The sequence below is a fragment of the Bufo gargarizans genome, chromosome 3 (assembly GCF_014858855.1).
Source record: "Bufo gargarizans isolate SCDJY-AF-19 chromosome 3, ASM1485885v1, whole genome shotgun sequence".
Lineage (NCBI taxonomy): Eukaryota > Metazoa > Chordata > Amphibia > Anura > Bufonidae > Bufo > Bufo gargarizans.
The window spans coordinates 250,129,385-250,149,937 of record NC_058082.1 but is presented as its reverse complement, the minus strand read 5'-3'; the positions used below and the strand labels follow the sequence as shown (position 1 = coordinate 250,149,937).

General features: G+C 47.1%; 1 protein-coding gene across 1 annotated transcript; it reads left to right on the top strand.

The window, feature by feature from the left end:
- The first annotated feature begins 1,325 nt into the window (after window positions 1-1,325).
- Window positions 1,326-14,210, top strand: LOC122931003 (epoxide hydrolase 1-like). The gene is made up of 9 exons (XM_044284841.1): window positions 1,326-1,480; window positions 2,450-2,657; window positions 3,148-3,328; window positions 7,182-7,409; window positions 10,907-11,036; window positions 12,171-12,385; window positions 12,878-12,986; window positions 13,341-13,466; window positions 13,935-14,210. The coding sequence occupies exons 1-9, from the start codon at window positions 1,452-1,454 to the stop codon at window positions 14,134-14,136; spliced, it is 1,428 nt and encodes a 475-aa protein (XP_044140776.1). The 5' UTR covers window positions 1,326-1,451; the 3' UTR covers window positions 14,137-14,210.
- Window positions 14,211-20,553: the final 6,343 nt, after the last annotated feature.

The window sequence follows — 20,553 nt, the reverse complement described above, 5'->3', positions numbered from 1 at the left end:
AGAGGGAGCTCACTACATACAGATTATACAGCCACCACTAGAGGGAGCTCACTACATACAGATTATACAGCCACCACTAGAGGGAGCTCACTGTATACAGATTATACAGCCACCACTAGAGGGAGCTCACTACATACAGATACTACAGCCACCACTAGAGGGAGCTCACTACATACAGATTATACAGTCACCACTAGAGGGAGCTCACTGCATACAGATTATACAGTCACCACTAGAGGGAGCTCACTACATACAGATACTACAGCCACCACTAGAGGGATCTCACTACATACAGATTATACAGCCACCAATTGAGGTGTTGAAAAAAGTTACAAAAAGGGTGTGTGTGACATTTTTACATCGAAAACTGCATTTAGATGTTAGTAAATGACCCCCATTGTGGATATATATACCATTAAACGTTTTGGATGGTTAAGAGGGACAGTTATACCTCATTATATTAATGTTGAGACAATGGAAGGAGGTGAAGTGCAGAAGGGATTCAGCGCTCTCAATATTGCGGCTGCAAAGCATCGGTGAGGGGGGTATAAGCACTACTCTCAATTTGGGAAAATTGTCCAGCAAGTTTTTTATAGTAGGCCACGCCTCTAACTCCGCCCAAAGCATAACGATACACCCCCAGTCCCTGTAATGGCCCCTTCACGGGAATTAAAAAAACTAAAATTAAGGGGGTCATTTACTATTCTGAAATACGCCTATTAGAATGAGCGAATCGACTTCGGATGAAACATATTGTCTAATATTGTAGGCGGGGCATGAAGGGGAAGGGGCGGGGCCGGCAGGCTCGTCTCGTTTACCATTTTCTACACCTGTTTCAGGCACAAAAAATGGTCGAAATGTAAAAAAAGCTCAGAAGCTTCTTATATTTAGAAATGGCGGAGGATCGGCCGAAGTTATGGCGAGGCCGGCGCCCTGACGTATCTCCGGCGATCCACCGCCAGCTATAGGGGGTATTAGGACCGGCGTCTAAATCACCAGTCTTAATAAGTGGAATAACCCTTTAAATATCTGCACAAAAATCCCAGGATTATAGACATTTTAAGGTCCAAACTGCACCAAATAATAAAAAATATATCAGTGACTGGAGCAGTCTGGTAGGATTATTAATGCACACGCCGGGGCCCCTGAAGCACTAGGGCCCAGGCGTGACGCCTGCTGCTCAGACATTTACCTGCCACCTGTCACTACTACTGCCCAATTTAGGGTCACTGGCCCTTTAAGAGACTTGTCTGTTAGCTGCACTTTAGTCAGAGATTACACAACGAGAGGGATAGTCTGCAGCGTTCACACCCAGAGGGCGGAGGAGGAGGAGAGGAGTAGTCCGAGAACACAACGAGAGGGATAGTCTGCAGCGTTCACACCCAGAGGGCGGAGGAGGAGGGGAGGCGTCCGAGAACACAACGCAAAGTGTCCGGAACCCAGGAGTCGACATGTGGCGTCAAGCATTAGAGAACGGCAGGTGAGGGGCGAACCCACAACCCACAGTGCAATGTGCTGCACAGTCATGTAGATAGTCTGCAGGCTGTGTGTCAGGAGGCAGAGAGGACAGAGCGATGTTCTGCAGATCTCTAGAGGTCAGAGGTGTAATAATCTGCAGGATATATCACTGTATCTGTCAGGAGGTAGAGAGGACAGAGCGATGTTCTGCAGATCTCTAGAGGTCAGAGGTGTGATAATCTGCAGGATATAACACTGTGTATCTGTCAGGGGGTAGAGAGGACAGAGTGATGTTCTGCAGATCTGTAGAGAGGTCAGTAGAGTAATAATCTGCAGGATGTATCACTATGTATCTGTCAGGCGGTAGAGAGGACAGAGTGATGTTCTGCAGATCTGTAGAGAGGTCAGAGGTGTAATAATCTGCAGGATATATCACTGTATCTGTCAGGAGGTAGAGAGGACAGAGCGATGTTCTGCAGATCTCTAGAGGTCAGAGGTGTAATAATCTGCAGGATATAACACTGTATCTGTCAGGAGGTGGAGAGGACAGAGCGATGTTCTGCAGATCTCTCCAGAGGTCAGAGGTGTGATAATCTGCAGGATATATCACTGTGTATCTGTCAGGGGGTAGAGAGGACAGAGTGATGTTCTGCAGATCTCTCCAGAGGTCAGAGGTGTGATAATCTGCAGGATATATCACTGTGTATCTGTCAGGAGATAGAGGACAGAGCGATGTTCTGCAGATCTCTCCAGAGGTCAGAGGTGTAATAATCTGCAGGATGTATCACTATGTATCTGTCAGGAGGTAGAGAGGACGGAGCGATGTTCTGCAGATCTCTCCAGAGGTCAGAGGTGTAATAGTCTGCAGGATATCTCACTGTGTATCTGTCAGAAGGTAGAGAGGACAGAGCGATGTTCTGCAGATCTCTCCAGAGGTCAGAGGTGTAATAGTCTGCAGGACATGTCTCAGTGCTGCGTCTCTTTCCCGCAGGGCGGCGTTCAGTGATCACTGGCCGCGCAGCGCACTGGTTCCGGTCGGGGTTGGCGGCGCGGCGGTTCTTTGCTGGCTGTTATGTGGACGCAGAAGGAAAACCATAGAGATGGGGGCTGGGTGGTGGGGCCCCGGGGTGAAGCCCCAGAAGAACGAGGACCCCAGCGTCAGACCTTTCCGTATCGAGGCATCTGAGGAGGATATTAAGGTGCTGGGAGGGGGGGGATGCCGCGAGCAGGGCTGCCCAACCTACGGCCCTCCAAAACTACAATTCCCAACATGCCTGCACAGCCTACAACTATTACAGCATGCTGGGAGTTGTAGTTTTGCAACAGCCGGAGGGCCGCAGGTTGAGCACCTCTGCCTTAGAGGAAAGGGTTATTTGGTTTATTCTCAAGTGTGGATTTCCCTCTGTCATGTCCATATGACCTTCCCACAGCTGAGGGGTTGTTACAATGTGTCCAGTCCACACAAGACTCCAGACCTATACATTGTAACAATCAGTGCAGGAGAGCATGACTAGGCTGATACATTGAAGCAAACTCTCAGCTGTGTGATCACACCATGGCAGGTTTCCATTGGGTGAAGGTTCACACCCATGAGGGGTGCCTCTATTGAAGCAGGCCCCTCCCCCTCCCATAGGCCCCGCCCCTGATTTGGAGGGGAGCTCCTCTCTCTGACACCTGTGTGGTCTCCAGGATCTCCAGGACCGCCTGGACCGGACCCGCTTCGTCACCCCCCTGGAGGATGCACAGTTCCACTACGGTCTTAATGGGACGGAGCTGCAGAAGATCGTCTCCTACTGGAGGGACTCGTTTGATTGGGGCAAGCAGGTGGAGATCATCAACAGATACCCGCACTACAAGACCAGCATCGAAGGCGAGTTCCCGGCATCTGCCCCCCATGTCTAGTCCTTAGATCTGTCTCTGGAAAAGTTGGGTAACAACCGATATGGCCACCAGTTCACTCCCACAGGAGCTGCAGTCACAATTCTGCTATTATATATCATACTCCATTCACATCCAGAGCTGCAGTCACAATTCTGCTATTATATATCATACTCCATTCACATCCAGAGCTGCAGTCACAATTCTGCTATTATATATCATACTCCATTCACATCCAGAGCTGCAGTCACAATTCTACTATTATATATCATACTCCATTCACATCCAGAGCTGCATTCACAATTCAATTATATATCATACTCCATACACATCCAGAGCTGCATTCACAATTCTGAAATTATATATCATACTCCATTCACATCCAGAGCTGCATTCACAATTATATTATTATATATAATACTCCATTCACATCCAGAGCTGCATTCATAATTCTGCTATTATATATCATACTCCATTCTCATCCAGAGCTGCAGTCACAATTCTGCTAATATATATCATACTCCATTCTCATCCAGAGCTGCAGTCACAATTCTGCTATTATATATCATACTCCATTCACATCCAGAGCTGCAGTCACAATTCTGCTATTATATATCATACTCCATTCACATCCAGAGCTGCAGTCACAATTCTACTATTATATATCATACTCCATTCACATCCAGAGCTGCATTCACAATTCAATTATATATCATACTCCATACACATCCAGAGCTGCATTCACAATTCTGAAATTATATATCATACTCCATTCACATCCAGAGCTGCATTCACAATTATATTATTATATATAATACTCCATTCACATCCAGAGCTGCATTCACAATTCTGCTATTATATATCATACTCCATTCTCATCCAGAGCTGCAGTCACAATTCTGCTAATATATATCATACTCCATTCTCATCCAGAGCTGCAGTCACAATTCTGCTATTATATATCATACTCCATTCACATCCAGAGCTGCAGTCACAATTCTGCTATTATATATCATACTCCATTCTCATCCAGAGCTGCAGTCACAATTCTGCTAATATATATCATACTCCATTCTCATCCAGAGCTGCAGTCACAATTCTGCTATTATATATCATACTCCATTCACATCCAGAGCTGCAGTCACAATTCTGCTATTATATATCATACTCCATTCACATCCAGAGCTGCATTCACAATTCTGCTATTATATATCATACTCCATTCACATCCAGAGCTGCATTCACAATTCTGCTATTATATATCATACTCCATTTACAACCAGAGCTGCAGTCACAATTCTGCTATTATATATCATACTCCATTCACATCCAGAGCTGCATTCAGAATTCTGCTATTATATATCATACTCCATTCACATCCAGAGCTGCAGTCACAATTCTGCTATTATATATCATACTCCATTCACATCCAGAGCTGCAGTCACAATTCTGCTATTATATATCATACTCCATTCACATCCAGAGCTGCATTCACAATTCTGCTATTATATATCATACTCCATTCACATTAACAGCTGCAGTCACAATTCTGCTATTATATATCATACTCCATTCACATCCAGAGCTGCAGTCACAATTCTGCTATTATATATCATACTCCATTCTCATCCAGAGCTGCAGTCACAATTCTGCTAATATATATCATACTCCATTCTCATCCAGAGCTGCAGTCACAATTCTGCTATTATATATCATACTCCATTCACATCCAGAGCTGCAGTCACAATTCTGCTATTATATATCATACTCCATTCACATCCAGAGCTGCATTCACAATTCTGCTATTATATATCATACTCCATTCACATCCAGAGCTGCATTCACAATTATATTATTATATATCATACTCCATTTACAACCAGAGCTGCAGTCACAATTCTGCTATTATATATCATACTCCATTCACATCCAGAGCTGCATTCAGAATTCTGCTATTATATATCATACTCCATTCACATCCAGAGCTGCAGTCACAATTCTGCTATTATATATCATACTCCATTCACATCCAGAGCTGCAGTCACAATTCTGCTATTATATATCATACTCCATTCACATCCAGAGCTGCATTCACAATTCTGCTATTATATATCATACTCCATTCACATTAACAGCTGCAGTCACAATTCTGCTATTATATATCATACTCCATTCACATCCAGAGCTGCAGTCGCAATTCTGCTATTATATATATCATACTCCATTCACATCCAGAGCTGCATTCACAATCCTGCTTTTATATATCATACTCCATTCACATCCAGAGCTGCATTCACAATTCTGCTATTATATATCATACTCTATTCACATGAACAGCTGCAGTCAGAATTCTGCTATTATATATCATGCTCAATTTACATCCACAGCTGCAGTCACAATTCTGCTATTATATATCATACTCCATTCACATCCAGAGCTGCATTGACAATTATATTATTATATATCATACTCTATTCACATCCAGAGCTGCATTCACAATTTTGCTATTATATATCATACTCCATTCACATCCAGAGCTGCAGTCACAATTCTGCTATTATATATCATACTCCATTCACATCCACAGCTGCAGTCACAATTCTGCCATTACATTTTATGTTATAGTCCAGTGACATACAGAGCTGCAGCTACCACAATGGCAATGCATTATGGGATCTAGCGACTGCGTAGAACTGAGGTATTCCGAGTAGGAAACTAGCAGAAATGTGACTGCAGCTCTAGATGTGACTGGAGTATAAGAGGTGATGTAAAAGTAGAATTGTGTCTGCAGCTCTGGATATAACTGGAGTATAAGAGGTGATGTAATAGCAGAATTGTGTCTGCAGCTCTGGATGTGACTGGAGTATACGAGGTGATGTAAAGGTAGAATTGTGAATGCAGCTTGAGATGGGACTGGAGTAGACACAATGTAAAATAAATCCTCTAAGGGCTCTTTCACACCTGCGTTCTTGTCTTCCGGCATAGAGTTCCGTCGTCGGGGCGCTATGCCGGAAGAATCCTGATCAGTTTTATCCTAATGCATTCTGAATGGAGAGAAATCCGTTCAGGATGCATCAGGATGTCTTCAGTTCCGGACCGGAACGTTTTTTGGCCGGAGAAAATACCACAGCATGCTGCGCTTTTTGCTCCGGCCAAAAATCCTGAAGACTTGCCGCAAGGCCGGATCCGGAATTAATGCCCATTGAAAGGCATTGATCCGGATCCGGCCTTAAGCTAAACGTCGTTTTGGCGCATTGCCGGATCCGACGTTTAGCTTTTTCTGAATGGTTACCATGGCTGCCGGGACGCTAAAGTCCTGGCAGCCATGGTAAAGTGTAGCGGGGAGCGGGGGAGCAGCATACTTACCGTCCGTGCGGCTCCCGGGGCGCTCCAGAGTGACGTCAGGGCGCCCCAAGCGCATGGATGACGCGATCGCATGGCAAGTCATCCATGCGCATGGGGCGCTCTGACGTCATTCTGGAGCGCCCCGGGAGCCGCACGGACGGTAAGTATACCGCTCCCCCGCCCCCTACTACTACTATGGCAACCAGGACTTTAATAGCGTCCTGGCTGCCATAGTAACACTGAACGCATTTGAAGACGGATCCGTCTTCAAATGCTTTCAGTACACTTGCGTTTTTCCGGATCCGGCGTGTAATTCCGGCAAGTGGAGTACACGCCGGATCCGGACAACGCAAGTGTGAAAGAGGCCTTAGTCCCCATTCTCCAGTTCTATGTCCCTGTATGTGTAACCGGTCACCTGGGGTCCCCAGTATGGGGCTGCCCCCCAGTAAATGCCCTGTTGGGCTGTGCTGACCTTGTGCACTCTCGCTTGGCTCCTGTAGGTCTGGACATCCATTTTGTCCATGTGAAGCCCCCGCACCTCCCGCCCGGACAGAAGGCTATCCCCCTCCTCATGGTTCATGGCTGGCCCGGCTCCTTCTATGAATTCTACCGCATCATCCCGCTGCTAACAGAGCCCCGGAAACACGGCCTGGACCCCGGCGTCACGTTTGAGGTCATCTGCCCCTCTATCCCAGGATACGGGTTCTCCGACGCTTCGCAGAAGAAAGGTAAGCGGGGGAGGGGTCACATCCATGAGCTAGATAAGGCTACTTTCACACTAGCGTTTTTATTTTCCGGCGCTGAGTTCCGTCACAGGGGCTCAATACCAGAGAAGAACTGATCAGTTTTATCCCCAGGCATTCTGAATGGAGAGCGATCCGTTCAGGAGGCACCAGGATGTCTTCAGTTCAGTCATTTTGACTGATCAGGCAAAAGAACAAACCGCAGCATGCTACGGTTTTATCTCCGGCGAAAAAAACTGAAGACTTGCCTGAATGCCGGATCCAGCATTTTTTTCCATAGGAATGTATTAGGGCCGGATCCAGCATTCAAAATACACTGGAAAAACGGATCCGCTATTGCAATGCATTTTTCTGACTGATCAGGCAGTCAGTTCAGGCAACGGAACTGCCTGCCGGAATCAAACAACGCAAGTGTGAAAGTACCGGCAAATGATAGGTGGGTCCCGGAGTATTATATTATATATCAAATAGTCCTTAAAGGGGTCCTCTCAACTCAGCAAATGGCATTTATCATGTAGATGCAGATAACACAAGGCACCTACTAATGTTTTGTGATTCTCCATGTTGCTTCCTTTGCTGGCTGGATTCATTGTTCCATCACATTATTCACTGCTCATTTCCATGGTTATGACCACCCTGCAATCCATCAGTGATACACATTTCCCTCGGTGGGTATATAAGGTGTGATAGGCTGTCTGCACACATATCCCTCGGTGGGTATATAAGGTGTGATAGGCTGTCTGCACATATATCCCTCGGTGGGTATATAAGGTGTGATAGGCTGTCTGCACACATATCCCTCGGTGGGTATATAAGGTGTGATAGGCTGTCTGCACACATATCCCTCGGTAGGTATATAAGGTGTGATAGGCTGTCTGCACATATATCCCTCGGTGGGTATATAAGGTGTGATAGGCTGTCTGCACACATATCCCTCGGTGGGTATATAAGGTGTGATAGGCTGTCTGCACACATATCCCTCGGTGGGTATATAAGGTGTGATAGGCTGTCTGCACACATATCCCTCGGTAGGTATATAAGGTGTGATAGGCTGTCTGCACACATATCCCTCGGTGGGTATATAAGGTGTGACAGGCTGTCTGCACATATATCCCTCGGTGGGTATATAAGGTGTGATAGGCTGTCTGCACACATATCCCTCGGTGGGTATATAAGGTGTGATAGGCTGTCTGCACACATATCCCTCGGTAGGTATATAAGGTGTGATAGGCTGTCTGCACACATATCCCTCGGTGGGTATATAAGGTGTGATAGGCTGTCTGCACACATATCCCTCGGTGGGTATATAAGGTGTGATAGGCTGTCTGCACACATATCCCTTGGTGGGTATATAAGGTGTGATAGGCTGTCTGCACACATATCCCTCAGTGGGTATATAAGGTGTGATAGGCTGTCTGCACACATATCCCTCAATGGGTTTATAAGGAGTGATAGGCTGTCTGCACACATATCCCTCAGTGGGTATATAAGGTGTGATATGCTGTCTGCACACATATCCCTCAGTGGGTATATAAGGTGTGATAGGCTGTCTGCACACATATCCCTCGGTAGGTATATAAGGTGTGTGATAGGCTGTCTGGACACATATCCCTCCATGGGTATATAAGGTGTGTGATAGGCTGTCTGCACACATATCCCTCGGTAGGTATATAAGGTGTGATAGGCTGTCTGCACACATATCCCTCGGTAGGTATATAAGGTGTGATAGGCTGTCTGCACACATATCCCTCGGTGGGTATATAAGGTGTGATAGGCTGTCTGCACACATATCCCTCAGTGGGTATATAAGGTGTGATAGGCTGTCTGCACACATATCCCTCAGTGGGTATATAAGGTGTGATAGGCTGTCTGCACACATATCCCTCAATGGGTTTATAAGGAGTGATAGGCTGTCTGCACACATATCCCTCAGTGGGTATATAAGGTGTGATAGGCTGTCTGCACACATATCCCTCAGTGGGTATATAAGGTGTGATAGGCTGTCTGCACACATATCCCTCGGTGGGTATATAAGGTGTGTGACAGGCTGTCTGCACACATATCCCTTGGTGGGTATATAAGGTGTGATAGGCTGTCTGCACACATATCCCTCGGTGGGTATATAAGGTGTGTGATAGGCTGTCTGCACACATATCCCTTGGTGGGTATATAAGGGGTGTGATAGGCTGTCTGCACACATGTCCCTCAGTGGGTATATAAGGTGTGATAGGCTGTCTGCACACATATCCCTCAGTGGGTATATAGGCTGTGATAGGCTGTCTGCACACATATCCCTCAGTGGGTATATAGGCTGTGATAGGCTGTCTGCACACATATCCCTCGGTGGGTATATAAGGGGTGTGATAGGCTGTCTGCACACATGTCCCTCAGTGGGTATATAAGGTGTGATAGGCTGTCTGCACACATATCCCTCGGTGGGTATATAAGGGGTGTGATAGGCTGTCTGCACACATGTCCCTCAGTGGGTATATAAGGTGTGATAGGCTGTCTGCACACATATCCCTCGATGGGTATATAAGGTGTGTGATAGGCTGTCTGCACACATATTCCTCGGTGGGTATATAAGGTGTGTGATAGGCTGTCTGCACACATATCCCTTGGTGGGTATATAAGGTGTGATAGGCTGTCTGCACACATATCCCTCGGTGGGTATATAAGGTGTGATAGGCTGTCTGCACACATATTCCTCAGTGGGTATATAAGGTGTGATAGGCTGTCTGCACACATATTACTCAGTGGGTATATAAGGTGTGATAGGCTGTCTGCACACATATCCCTCGGTGGGTATATAAGGTGTGATAGGCTGTCTGCACACATATTACTCAGTGGGTATATAAGGTGTGATAGGCTGTCTGCACACATATCCCTCAGTGGGTATATAAGGTGTGATAGGCTGTCTGCACACATATCCCTCAGTGGGTATATAAGGTGTGATAGGCTGTCTGCACACATATCCCTTACTGCCGTCATGGGTATCTATGGATCCTCCTTACCCCCCTCCAGCATCTGTGGGACCACGTTGATGGTTGGGTTCTCTATGGATCCCCCCGATGCCCCCTCCGGCAGCTGAGGGATGCCCTGCAGTCAGCATGGCTCCACATATCTGTGACAACTGTCCAGGACCTTATGGAGTCACTCCGAGCCCATCTAGCTGCTGTATGGGCTGCACACAGTGGTCACTCTGCTGCTCAGAATAATGGCAGTCCACTGCGTATATCATACTGTCATTAGTAGCGCACTATAGTATTATTTAAACAGGATTTCATATTACTTTATTACATTACACTTTGTATCATACGTGTATTCTTTCACCCTGTGATTACATTCCCCGTATTGTATCGTACAGTTTTTCACTCTGATTATAGAAGACAGTGTAATATCATATTGCATATATCCTACAGTATATTATTGCATGTATCGTACATCATAAGTATCTCTACACCCTGTGATGTCGCCCTCAGGTTTTGACGCCCTTGCAGCCGCTCGCATCTTCTATAAACTGATGCTACGACTGGGATTTAGTGAGTTCTACCTGCAGGGAGGAGACTGGGGAAGTTTCATCACCACAGTGTTGTCGCAGATGAAACCTGAGTAAGTTGTCAGCTGTGACCTGTGAATGGCGCCTCTTCTTCTGCACCAATTACTGTCTGTAGCATGTGAAGGATCTGTGACTGGGAGTTGTAGTACCACTACCCTAGTGTTGGGCTCAGGTAAGATGATGGATGTGATTGATGCATCATATCCAGGAAAGATCCAGAGAAGAATCTGACATCAGGACCATTGATGTCTGTTGGTTCTGGAACCATGACTATGCAGCGAGCTCCTGCGGAGCTGATGCAGAGGATGGGAGTGGTAGTGGCCCCTGATGAGATGTTAGGTCACGGTGCATTCCTTCAGGCCGTTGCTCCCTGGGTTTCGGTGCAGTGAAAAGGTAATTTGAAGAATCCGGCCAGAAGTAAACATATAACCCGTGGCACATCCAGCACCAGTAAGTACAAAGTGCAGCTTCTGGCACCAGTTGAGGGGGTGTGGTGACTAGTTGTATGGCAACTTATTAGCACTAACAGGTGTGGATAAAGTTGTCCACTGTGATACAGGCTTGATTTTATTCTGGCCTAGCAATGGTTTGGTTAGTGGTGGTGTCTGAGCCACAGTCCCTCACCTGCAGCAGTGTCTGTAAAGCTTTGTCAAACTGAGGCTTTCTGGAAGCGGTGTTCTGAGGAGTAGGAGCGCTGACATGTGCTTCCTTTCCCTTCTTTGACTAGACTGGAACCCCCCCTCCCCCCTCCAGCAGGACGTAGGACCAGCCCACTCCCAGCAAGAGGGGAGCAACAGGGTGGTTAGCCTCATTCCTGCCAACCGTACCTTTCCGAGCTGGAATAACAGAAAATACATAACAGTACACAACTGTGTACAATGGCAGATGCCACCAGGTCTGAGGTACAGCAAATAGTAATGGACCCAAAGTGACAGAGCCGTACAGGTGACATCTACACATGGTCTGGGGGTGAGCAGACCAGTCACAGGCCACCGGAGTTTGAACTTCATGTAAGGGCCCCACGGACTTCGGGCCCCATAGTGGTGGTCTCCTCCCCTTATGGCCGGCACATGGTGATCCTTATCTGGGACTGTGCGCTCACTGTCGCCCCCTGGTGGTTCAGTGTCTTCTACCCTGAGGTCTCCTGATCACCGTTGATTGTGCTCCTTATCTCCTCTGTTCCTCAGGTCGGTGAAGGGTCTGCACCTCAATATGGTTATGTTACCTAAGGGCGGCTTGAAGATGCTTCTGTATCTGCTCCTCGGCCGTCATCTCCCTTGGCTGGTTGGCTTCACAAGAGAAGATGTCAGGCTTGTCTACCCGTACTTTGAGAAGTCGGTGTACGCCTTGCTGCGGGAGTCGGGGTACCTCCACATCCAAGCTACCAAGCCGGACACTGTTGGTAAAGAGTGCTCTGAAAGGGAGCGATTATACAGAAAGAGTACGGAGGTCTCCTCCATGTCCGGCCTCATGAGGAATGAAGAGCCTGTCCTGCATATACAGCTGAGGGTGCGTTACAATGTATCAGCTTCGACAATCCTGTGAGCAAAGCACAGCTCTGTCCCATCATGGACTCCAAGCTGAAAGCACTGACCTTGACCAATACATTGCAACAAACCATCAGCAGTGTGAGCAGGAGGAGGCCAGGACTCAAATGTTGTGAATTGTGATCATTGGTCTCCTGTGGGGGGAGCCACCATGTCACATCACTTACAGACTGGTGGGTCCCTTTAAGTTAGCGAATTACAAACTGTTGCAGAAGTACAACTCCCAGCATGAGGCTGATGGCATGCTAGGAGTTGTAGTTTTGCAGCTACTAGAGAGCCACAGGTTGCAAACCAGAGGTGGTCCTGTGTCTGCTGCATATGACCAGATGATGTTCTCCTCCCTGCAGGCTCCGCTCTGAATGACTCCCCTGCTGGTCTTGGGGCCTACATTCTGGAGAAGTTCTCGACCTGGACAGATCCCGACTTCAGAAAACTAGAGGATGGAGGCCTGCAGAGGTCAGAAATGACAGAAAAGCAAGAAAAAAAGTCCTTACACATATTAGAGGGGGGTGGGCCATAATGACTAGCTACAATCATGCTCCGAACCACCTTCTGTACAGCATGCTCGTGCGTCTGTAACCCATATATAGAAATCAAATGGTGCAGTTCCATTAGTGGCCACTAGAGGTCAGCATAACTGACCACATCTAGAAAGCAGACACATTTTACAGCTTGCTGCAAAACTAAATGCTCTATCATCACCAGTAGCAGGAAGAGGGCTGATAACAGAACGAGAGTGGGGTAATACTGCCAGAGACCCTGCAGATGAGTACACAGAAAACTGACCGCATTCTCATGTTCTTCTCACAGGAAATACACCATGGACGATCTGCTCACCAATGTGATGATTTACTGGACTACGGGATCCATTACATCATCAATGAGGTTCTACAAGGAGAATTTCACACGAGAATTCCAAACTTCTCCTGCAGCAAAGTAAGTTATATACAGAAGATGCCCAGGTTGTACAATCTGTACCTGTATAATTATAGGAGAAGCTCAGGTTATACCAGCTGTACATATATCACTATATACAGGAGATGCCCAGGTTGTACAATCTGTACCTGTATAATTATAGGAGAAGCTCAGGTTATACCAGCACTATATGCAGGAGATGTATAACTTATACCAGCTGTACATATATAATTACATACAGGAGATACCCAGGTTATACCAGCATGCTCCATATCACTATGTACAAGAAGATGTATAACTTATACCAGCTGTACATATATAATTATATACAGGAGATGCCCAGGTTATACCAGCTGTACATATATAATTATATACAGGAGATGCCCAGGTTATACCAGCATGCTCCATATCAGTATATGCAGAAGATGGATTACGTATGTAGAATTATATACAGGGGATGTCAGGATTATGTAATGTTTTTTCTTCTAGGACCCCGGTCTATGTTCCCACCGGCATCGCTGCTTTTCCCTCTGAGCTGATGCATGCCCCAAGGGTTTTGGCTAAAGATAAGTTTAAGAACATCATCACTTACACCTTCATGCCGCGTGGAGGACATTTCGCTGCCTTCGAGGAACCTGAACTTCTTGCCCGCGACATCCAGAACTTTGTGTCCAAAGTAGAAAAAAAATAAAGTGCGTCCCCCCATCCCCCATCCTCGGGGTTTCGATACCTGTCTGTCCTTTAATAAAGTTCATTAGCAATAAATGTGTGTGCTGAACTGTGAGGAGTAACCTGGAAAATCTGTAGACGGGCCCCCACCTACCATGTGTGTTGATTATAAAAAGAGAAGCTATTTATGGGGCAGAAATGTTCTGGGTGCCCTTCAGGCACCAGCTTGTCTAAAGTTTCCAAAGTTATATATATATCTTCATGGTGGAGTCCCATTATTCTGAGCAGCAGCCGTAGTAACCGCCATGTGCAGCACGGACAGCAGCTAGACGGGCCCGGAGTGACTCCATAAGGTTCTGGTAGGCGGTCACAGGTATCTGGAGCCATGCTGACTGCAGTGCATCTCACAGCTGCTGGACAGTTTGGGCAGGGCATCCATAGAGAAGACAACCATCGAAGTGGGCACACAGATGATCAATTGGGTCCAAGTCTAGGGAACTAGGGGCCAGGGTGGTTCTTGGAAGTCTTGGTCATGCTCTTCCAACCAATGTTGGACATTTCTAGCCATGTGACATGTCATATGGTCTTGCTGGAAGATCCCATCCGCCCCAGGGAAGACAATCGGCATGTATGGGTGTACGTGATCCAAGGATGGATTCATACCCAAATTGGTGGAGATCCTTCCACATGGATGAGTGTCCCAGAGAATGCCAGGAAAACCTTCCCCCGACCATAACGCTGCCCCCACCAGCTTGTGTTCTTCCAGTAATGGTTGCAGGGTGTTCCCTCTCTGATGTTTCTCACCTGACGTGGCAACTTCCATCCGTTCCATGAAACAGAAAACGTGACTCATCGGAGAAGACAACCCTTTACCAATCAGCGGAGGTCCAATTCCTAAACTACTTCTAAAATTGAAGCCTTTTCTGCCGAGCAGCTTCATTATCAGAGGCGCAGTGACCGTCCGTCTGCTCCGGAGCCCCATACGCTGTAGGAGTCCCTTGTGTTAGGCCTCTTGCACACGACCGTATGGCTTTTTCTGTATTTTGAAGACGGTTTTAAACGGATCTGTTTTTTGTTTCAGTAGTGTTTCCGCTTCCATTCCATTTTGCCGTTCCGTTTTTCCGTTTGTGATCCGTTTTTTGCGGATTGGAAACAGAAGCATATAATAATGTTTAAACAGTAAGTACATTAATAAATTGGGCTGGGCATAAAATTTTCAATAGATGGTTCCGCAAAAACGTAATACGGAAGACATACGGATACATTCCATATGCATTCCGTTTTTTTTATGGACCCATTGACTTGAATGGAGCCACGGAACGTGATTTGCGGGCAATAATAGGACATGTTCAATCTTTAAACGGAACGGAAATAAGGAAACGGAGTGCATACAGAGTACCTTCCATTGTAGAAGTGAATGGTTCCGCATACGGACCGCAAACGGAACCCTCAAAAACGGAACGGAAACAGACAAAAAAAAAAGTTTGTGTGCAAGAGGCCTTAGACATATGTCACGTAGCCTCATGGTTCGTTTATAGCGCTGAGCTGCTCCACTGTAGCGTGTCTGTCCACCCTCGTGCAACTTCGTAGTCGACCTTCACCTCTCACATCAATGGCACGTGGTGCTCTGCAGTCTACACGTCTCTTATTCACAATCACGGCCACTTACTACACACTTTCACCACAGCATCACGAGAACAGTTCATACTACGCAGTGTCAGAAATACTGGCACCCGGGGCCCGAAAGCCAATAATCAGCCCTTCCTGCAACTCTAATAAATCACAGCTTTTACCCATCACAGCAACGAGAGATATGTGTGCAGACAGCCTATCACGCACCTTATATACCCACCGAGGGATATGTGTGCAGACAGCCTATCACACACCTTATATACCCACCGAGGGATATGTGTGCATACAGCCTATCACACCCTTATGTACCCACTGAGGGATATGTGTGCAGACAGCCTATCACACCCTTATGTACCCACCGAGGGATATGTGTGCAGACAGCCTATCACACCCTTATGTACCCACCGACGGATATGTGTGCAGACAGCCTATCACACCCTTATGTACCCATGAGGGATATGTGTGCAGACAGACTATCAAGTACCTTAAATACCCACCGATGGACATGTGTGCAGACAGCCTATCACACCCTTATATACCCACTGAGGGATATGTGTGCAGACAGCCTATCACACACCTTATATACCCACTGAGGGATATGTGTGCAGACAGCCTATCACACCCTTATATACCGACCGAGGGATATGTGTGCAGACAGCCTATCACACCCCTTATATACCCACCGAGGGATATGTGTGCAGACAGCCTCTCACACACCTTATATACTAACTGAGGGATATGTGTGCAGACAGCCTATCACACACCTTATATACCCACCGAGGGATATGTGTGCAGACAGCCTATCACACCTTATATACCCACCGAGGGATATGTGTGCAGACAGCCTATCACACCCTTATGTACCCACTGAGGGATATGTGTGCAGACAGCCTATCACACCCTTATGTACCCACCGAGGGATATGTGTGCATACAGCCTATCACACCCTTATGTACCCACCGACGGATATGTGTGCAGACAGCCTATCACACCCTTATGTACCCACGAGGGATATGTGTGCAGACAGACTATCAAGTACCTTAAATACCCACCGAGGGATATGTGTGCATACAGCCTATCACACCCTTATATACCCACCGAGGGATATGTGTGCAGACAGCCTATCACACACCTTATATACCCACTGAGGGATATGTGTGCAGACAGCCTATCACACCCTTATATACCCACCAAGGGATATGTGTGCAGACAGCCTATCACACCCCTTATATACCCACCGAGGGATATGTGTGCAGACAGCCTATCACACCTTATATACCCACCGAGGACTATGTGTGCAGACAGCCTCTCACACACCTTATATACTAACTGAGGGATATGTGTGCAGACAGCCTCTCACACATTAAATATACTGTGGGGATTCACTCTGGTAGTTAGGATTAGCGGGTGCAGCACAGAGGCAAAGTACAAGTTCTTAGTTCAAAACATCAGTGTTTATTCACACGTGAAAGCAAAACAAAATCGCAAGTTGCTTGGAGATCGTTCACACACATGAAAAGTTCATATACAAAACAGTCACCTTTTCTCCTGGGTGTTACATCACACCCTGTTGGAAGTTCTGCCTTGTCAAGTCCACAGGCAGGCGTTAGGCGGCCTGTTCGCCCTTTACAGGGGTCTGATTCCTCCAGCCCGGCTCAAGCCGCAGATCCCAACACAGCCCTCAGATCACAGCACACAAACCTCCAGAGGGAGGTAATCCTCATCACCTGGCAGTGCTGGCTGGTTTTTATGCCTGGCAAAATCCAGCCTGGAACATGGGGAGTAGTCACCCACCCAGCACTTTGACTACTCCCAGTAAGAGCCATCCAGGATCAGCTATTACAGCCATACTAAGTATCAAGGTGTCAAACAGCAACTGCTGCTGACATATAAAAAACAGCTCTTACTCCACTGAGGCCAGGAACCTCAGTGACACGTACCTATCATCCACGATGATTCCTTGTACCTTCTTACAATACCCACCGAGGGATATGTGTGCAGACAACCTCTTACACATCATATATACCCACTGAGGGATATGTGTGCAGACAACCTCTCTGTCACGGACGGTGTACAGGAAACAAGGCAAAGCAACATGTATAAATGACTCGCTGGATCCAAAAGCTAAGGAACCAAGGGAGACCCCTGCAGAAGACCTGGCACTTTCCCTGGCTGCTCAGCCTATGCAAAGATCCTAATGGTGGAGGTTTGCATATCCACGAACCTTGACTATAAAGCCCTGAGCACCCTACAATAGTGAGGGGACACGACCACCGGCTCCCTACACAAGATACGGAGGGAGTCAGGGTCACCTGGGATCCAGCAAACAGAAAATAACAGATAAAGGTACAACACTTAGCTTTGAAGCAAACAGGAGAACAAAGTCAGCATGCACACACACTCCAGGAAGTAGTATAAGCCGCCCAGAAAAGCATTCTGGGGAGGAATTTAAAGGGAAGCAATTAGTCCAACACATGACAGCTGAGAGAGGCTAACGAGAGGAGGAACTGAATACCACAACACAGAAACTCAAGGAGGAGGTTCTGAAAGGCCTCTGTCAGAGCTTCTCAGCTGTCTGGTTGTGACAGTACCCCTCCCTCTACGAGTGGACTCCGGACACTCAGAACCCACCTTCTCAGGATGGGACCTATGGAAAGCTCTGATGAGACGAGAGGCCTTAATGTCCATCACTGGGACCCACATCCTCTCCTCAGGACCATACCCCTCCCAATGAACAAGGTACTGAAGAGAACCGCGGACAAGACGAGAATCCACAATCCTAGAGACCTGAAATTCAAGATTCCCATCAACCATAATCGGAGGAGGAGGCAAAGGCGAGGGTACAATGGGTTGAACATAAGGTTTCAATAAGGACTTATGAAAAACATTATGGATCTTCCAAGTCTGAGGAAGATCAAGACGGTATGCAACAGGATTGATGACAGACAGGATTTTGTAAGGCCCAATAAACCTAGGACCCAACTTCCAGGAGGGAACCTTCAATTTGATATTCTTGGTAGACAACCACACCAGATCACCAACATTCAGGTCCGGACCAAGCACACGTCTCTTATCTGCCACACGCTTATATCTCTCACTCATGCTCTTTAGATTATCCTGAATCTTTTGCCAAATAGATGACAAAGAGGAGGAGAATCTGTCCTCATCAGGTAAACCAGAAGACCCCTCTCCCGAGAAAGTCCCAAACTGCGGATGAAACCCATATGCACCAAAAAATGGTGACTTATCAGAGGACTCCTGACGACGGTTATTTAAAGCAAACTCAGCAAGGGACAAAAAAGAACACCAATCCTCTTGATTCTCCGCCACAAAACAGCGCAGATATGTCTCCAGATTCTGATTGACGCGCTCTGTCTGGCCATTCGACTGCGGGTGGAAAGCAGAAGAGAATGACAACCGAACCCCCAAGCGAGAACAGAAAGCCTTCCAGAATCTGGAAACAAACTGCGTGCCCCTATCAGAGACGATGTCTGAAGGAATACCGTGCAATTTGACAATGTGATCAATAAATGCCTGCGCCAGCGTCTTAGCATTGGGCAAACCAGGAAAAGGGATGAAATGCACCATTTTGCTAAAACGGTCCACCACCACCAGAATCACGGTCTTCCCCGAGGAACGAGGCAGGTCCGTTATGAAGTCCATGGACAGATGTGTCCAAGGACGGGAAGGAATGGGTAAGGGAAGGAGAGGACCTGATGGCCGTGAATGAGGGACTTTGGCACGAGCGCAAGTCTCGCAGGCTGCCACAAAACCCTCAACCGACTTACGAAGCGCAGGCCACCAGAATCTCTGAGCGATGAGATCCAGTGTGGCTCTTACCCCCGGGTGCCCAGCAAGGACCGTATTGTGGTGTTCTTTAAAAATCTTGTGTCTTAAAGCGAGAGGCACAAACAACCTCCCAGGAGGACAAAGATCAGGACCCTCTGACTGGGCTGCCTGCACCTCTGCCTCCAATTCAGGAAAAAGAGCAGAGACCACCACACCTTCAGCCAAAATGGGACCCGGGTCTTCAAAATTCCCGCCTCCCGGAAAACAACGTGACAGGGCATCTGCCTTCACATTCTTAACTCCAGGGCGGAACGTGACAACAAAATTAAACCTAGAAAAGAACAAAGACCATCTGGCCTGTCTCGGGTTCAGACGCTTGGCTGACTCCAAGTAGGCCAGATTTTTATGGTCAGTAAATACGGTAATAGGGTGTCTGGCTCCCTCTAGCCAATGGCGCCATTCCTCAAAAGCCAACTTGATGGCCAACAATTCCCTATCTCCCACATCGTAATTTCTCTCTGCGGAGGAGAGTTTCTTCGAGAAAAAGGCACTCGGTCGCCAATTGGCAGGAGAGGAACCCTGAGACAAGACCGCCCCCACACCCACCTCAGAAGCATCAACCTCAACTATGAAGGGTAAAGAAACATCAGGTTGCACCAAGATGGGAGCGGAAGCAAAACTCTCCTTGATATCAGAAAAAGCCTTACGCGCCTCTACTGACCAAGAAGAAAAATCTACCCCCTTTCTGGTCATATCAGTGAGTGGTTTAACAATAGAAGAATAATTCAAAATGAACTTCCTGTAATAATTGGCAAAGCCCAAAAAACGCATCAGCGCCTTCTGATTCTCAGGAAGCTCCCACTCAAGCACAGCGCGGACCTTCTCGGGGTCCATGCGAAAACCAGAAGCGGAGAGAAGAAACCCCAGAAATTGAATTTCTGGAACCGCAAACACACATTTTTCCAGTTTCGCATATAATTTATTCTCCCGCAGGATGAGCAAGACCTGACGTAAATGT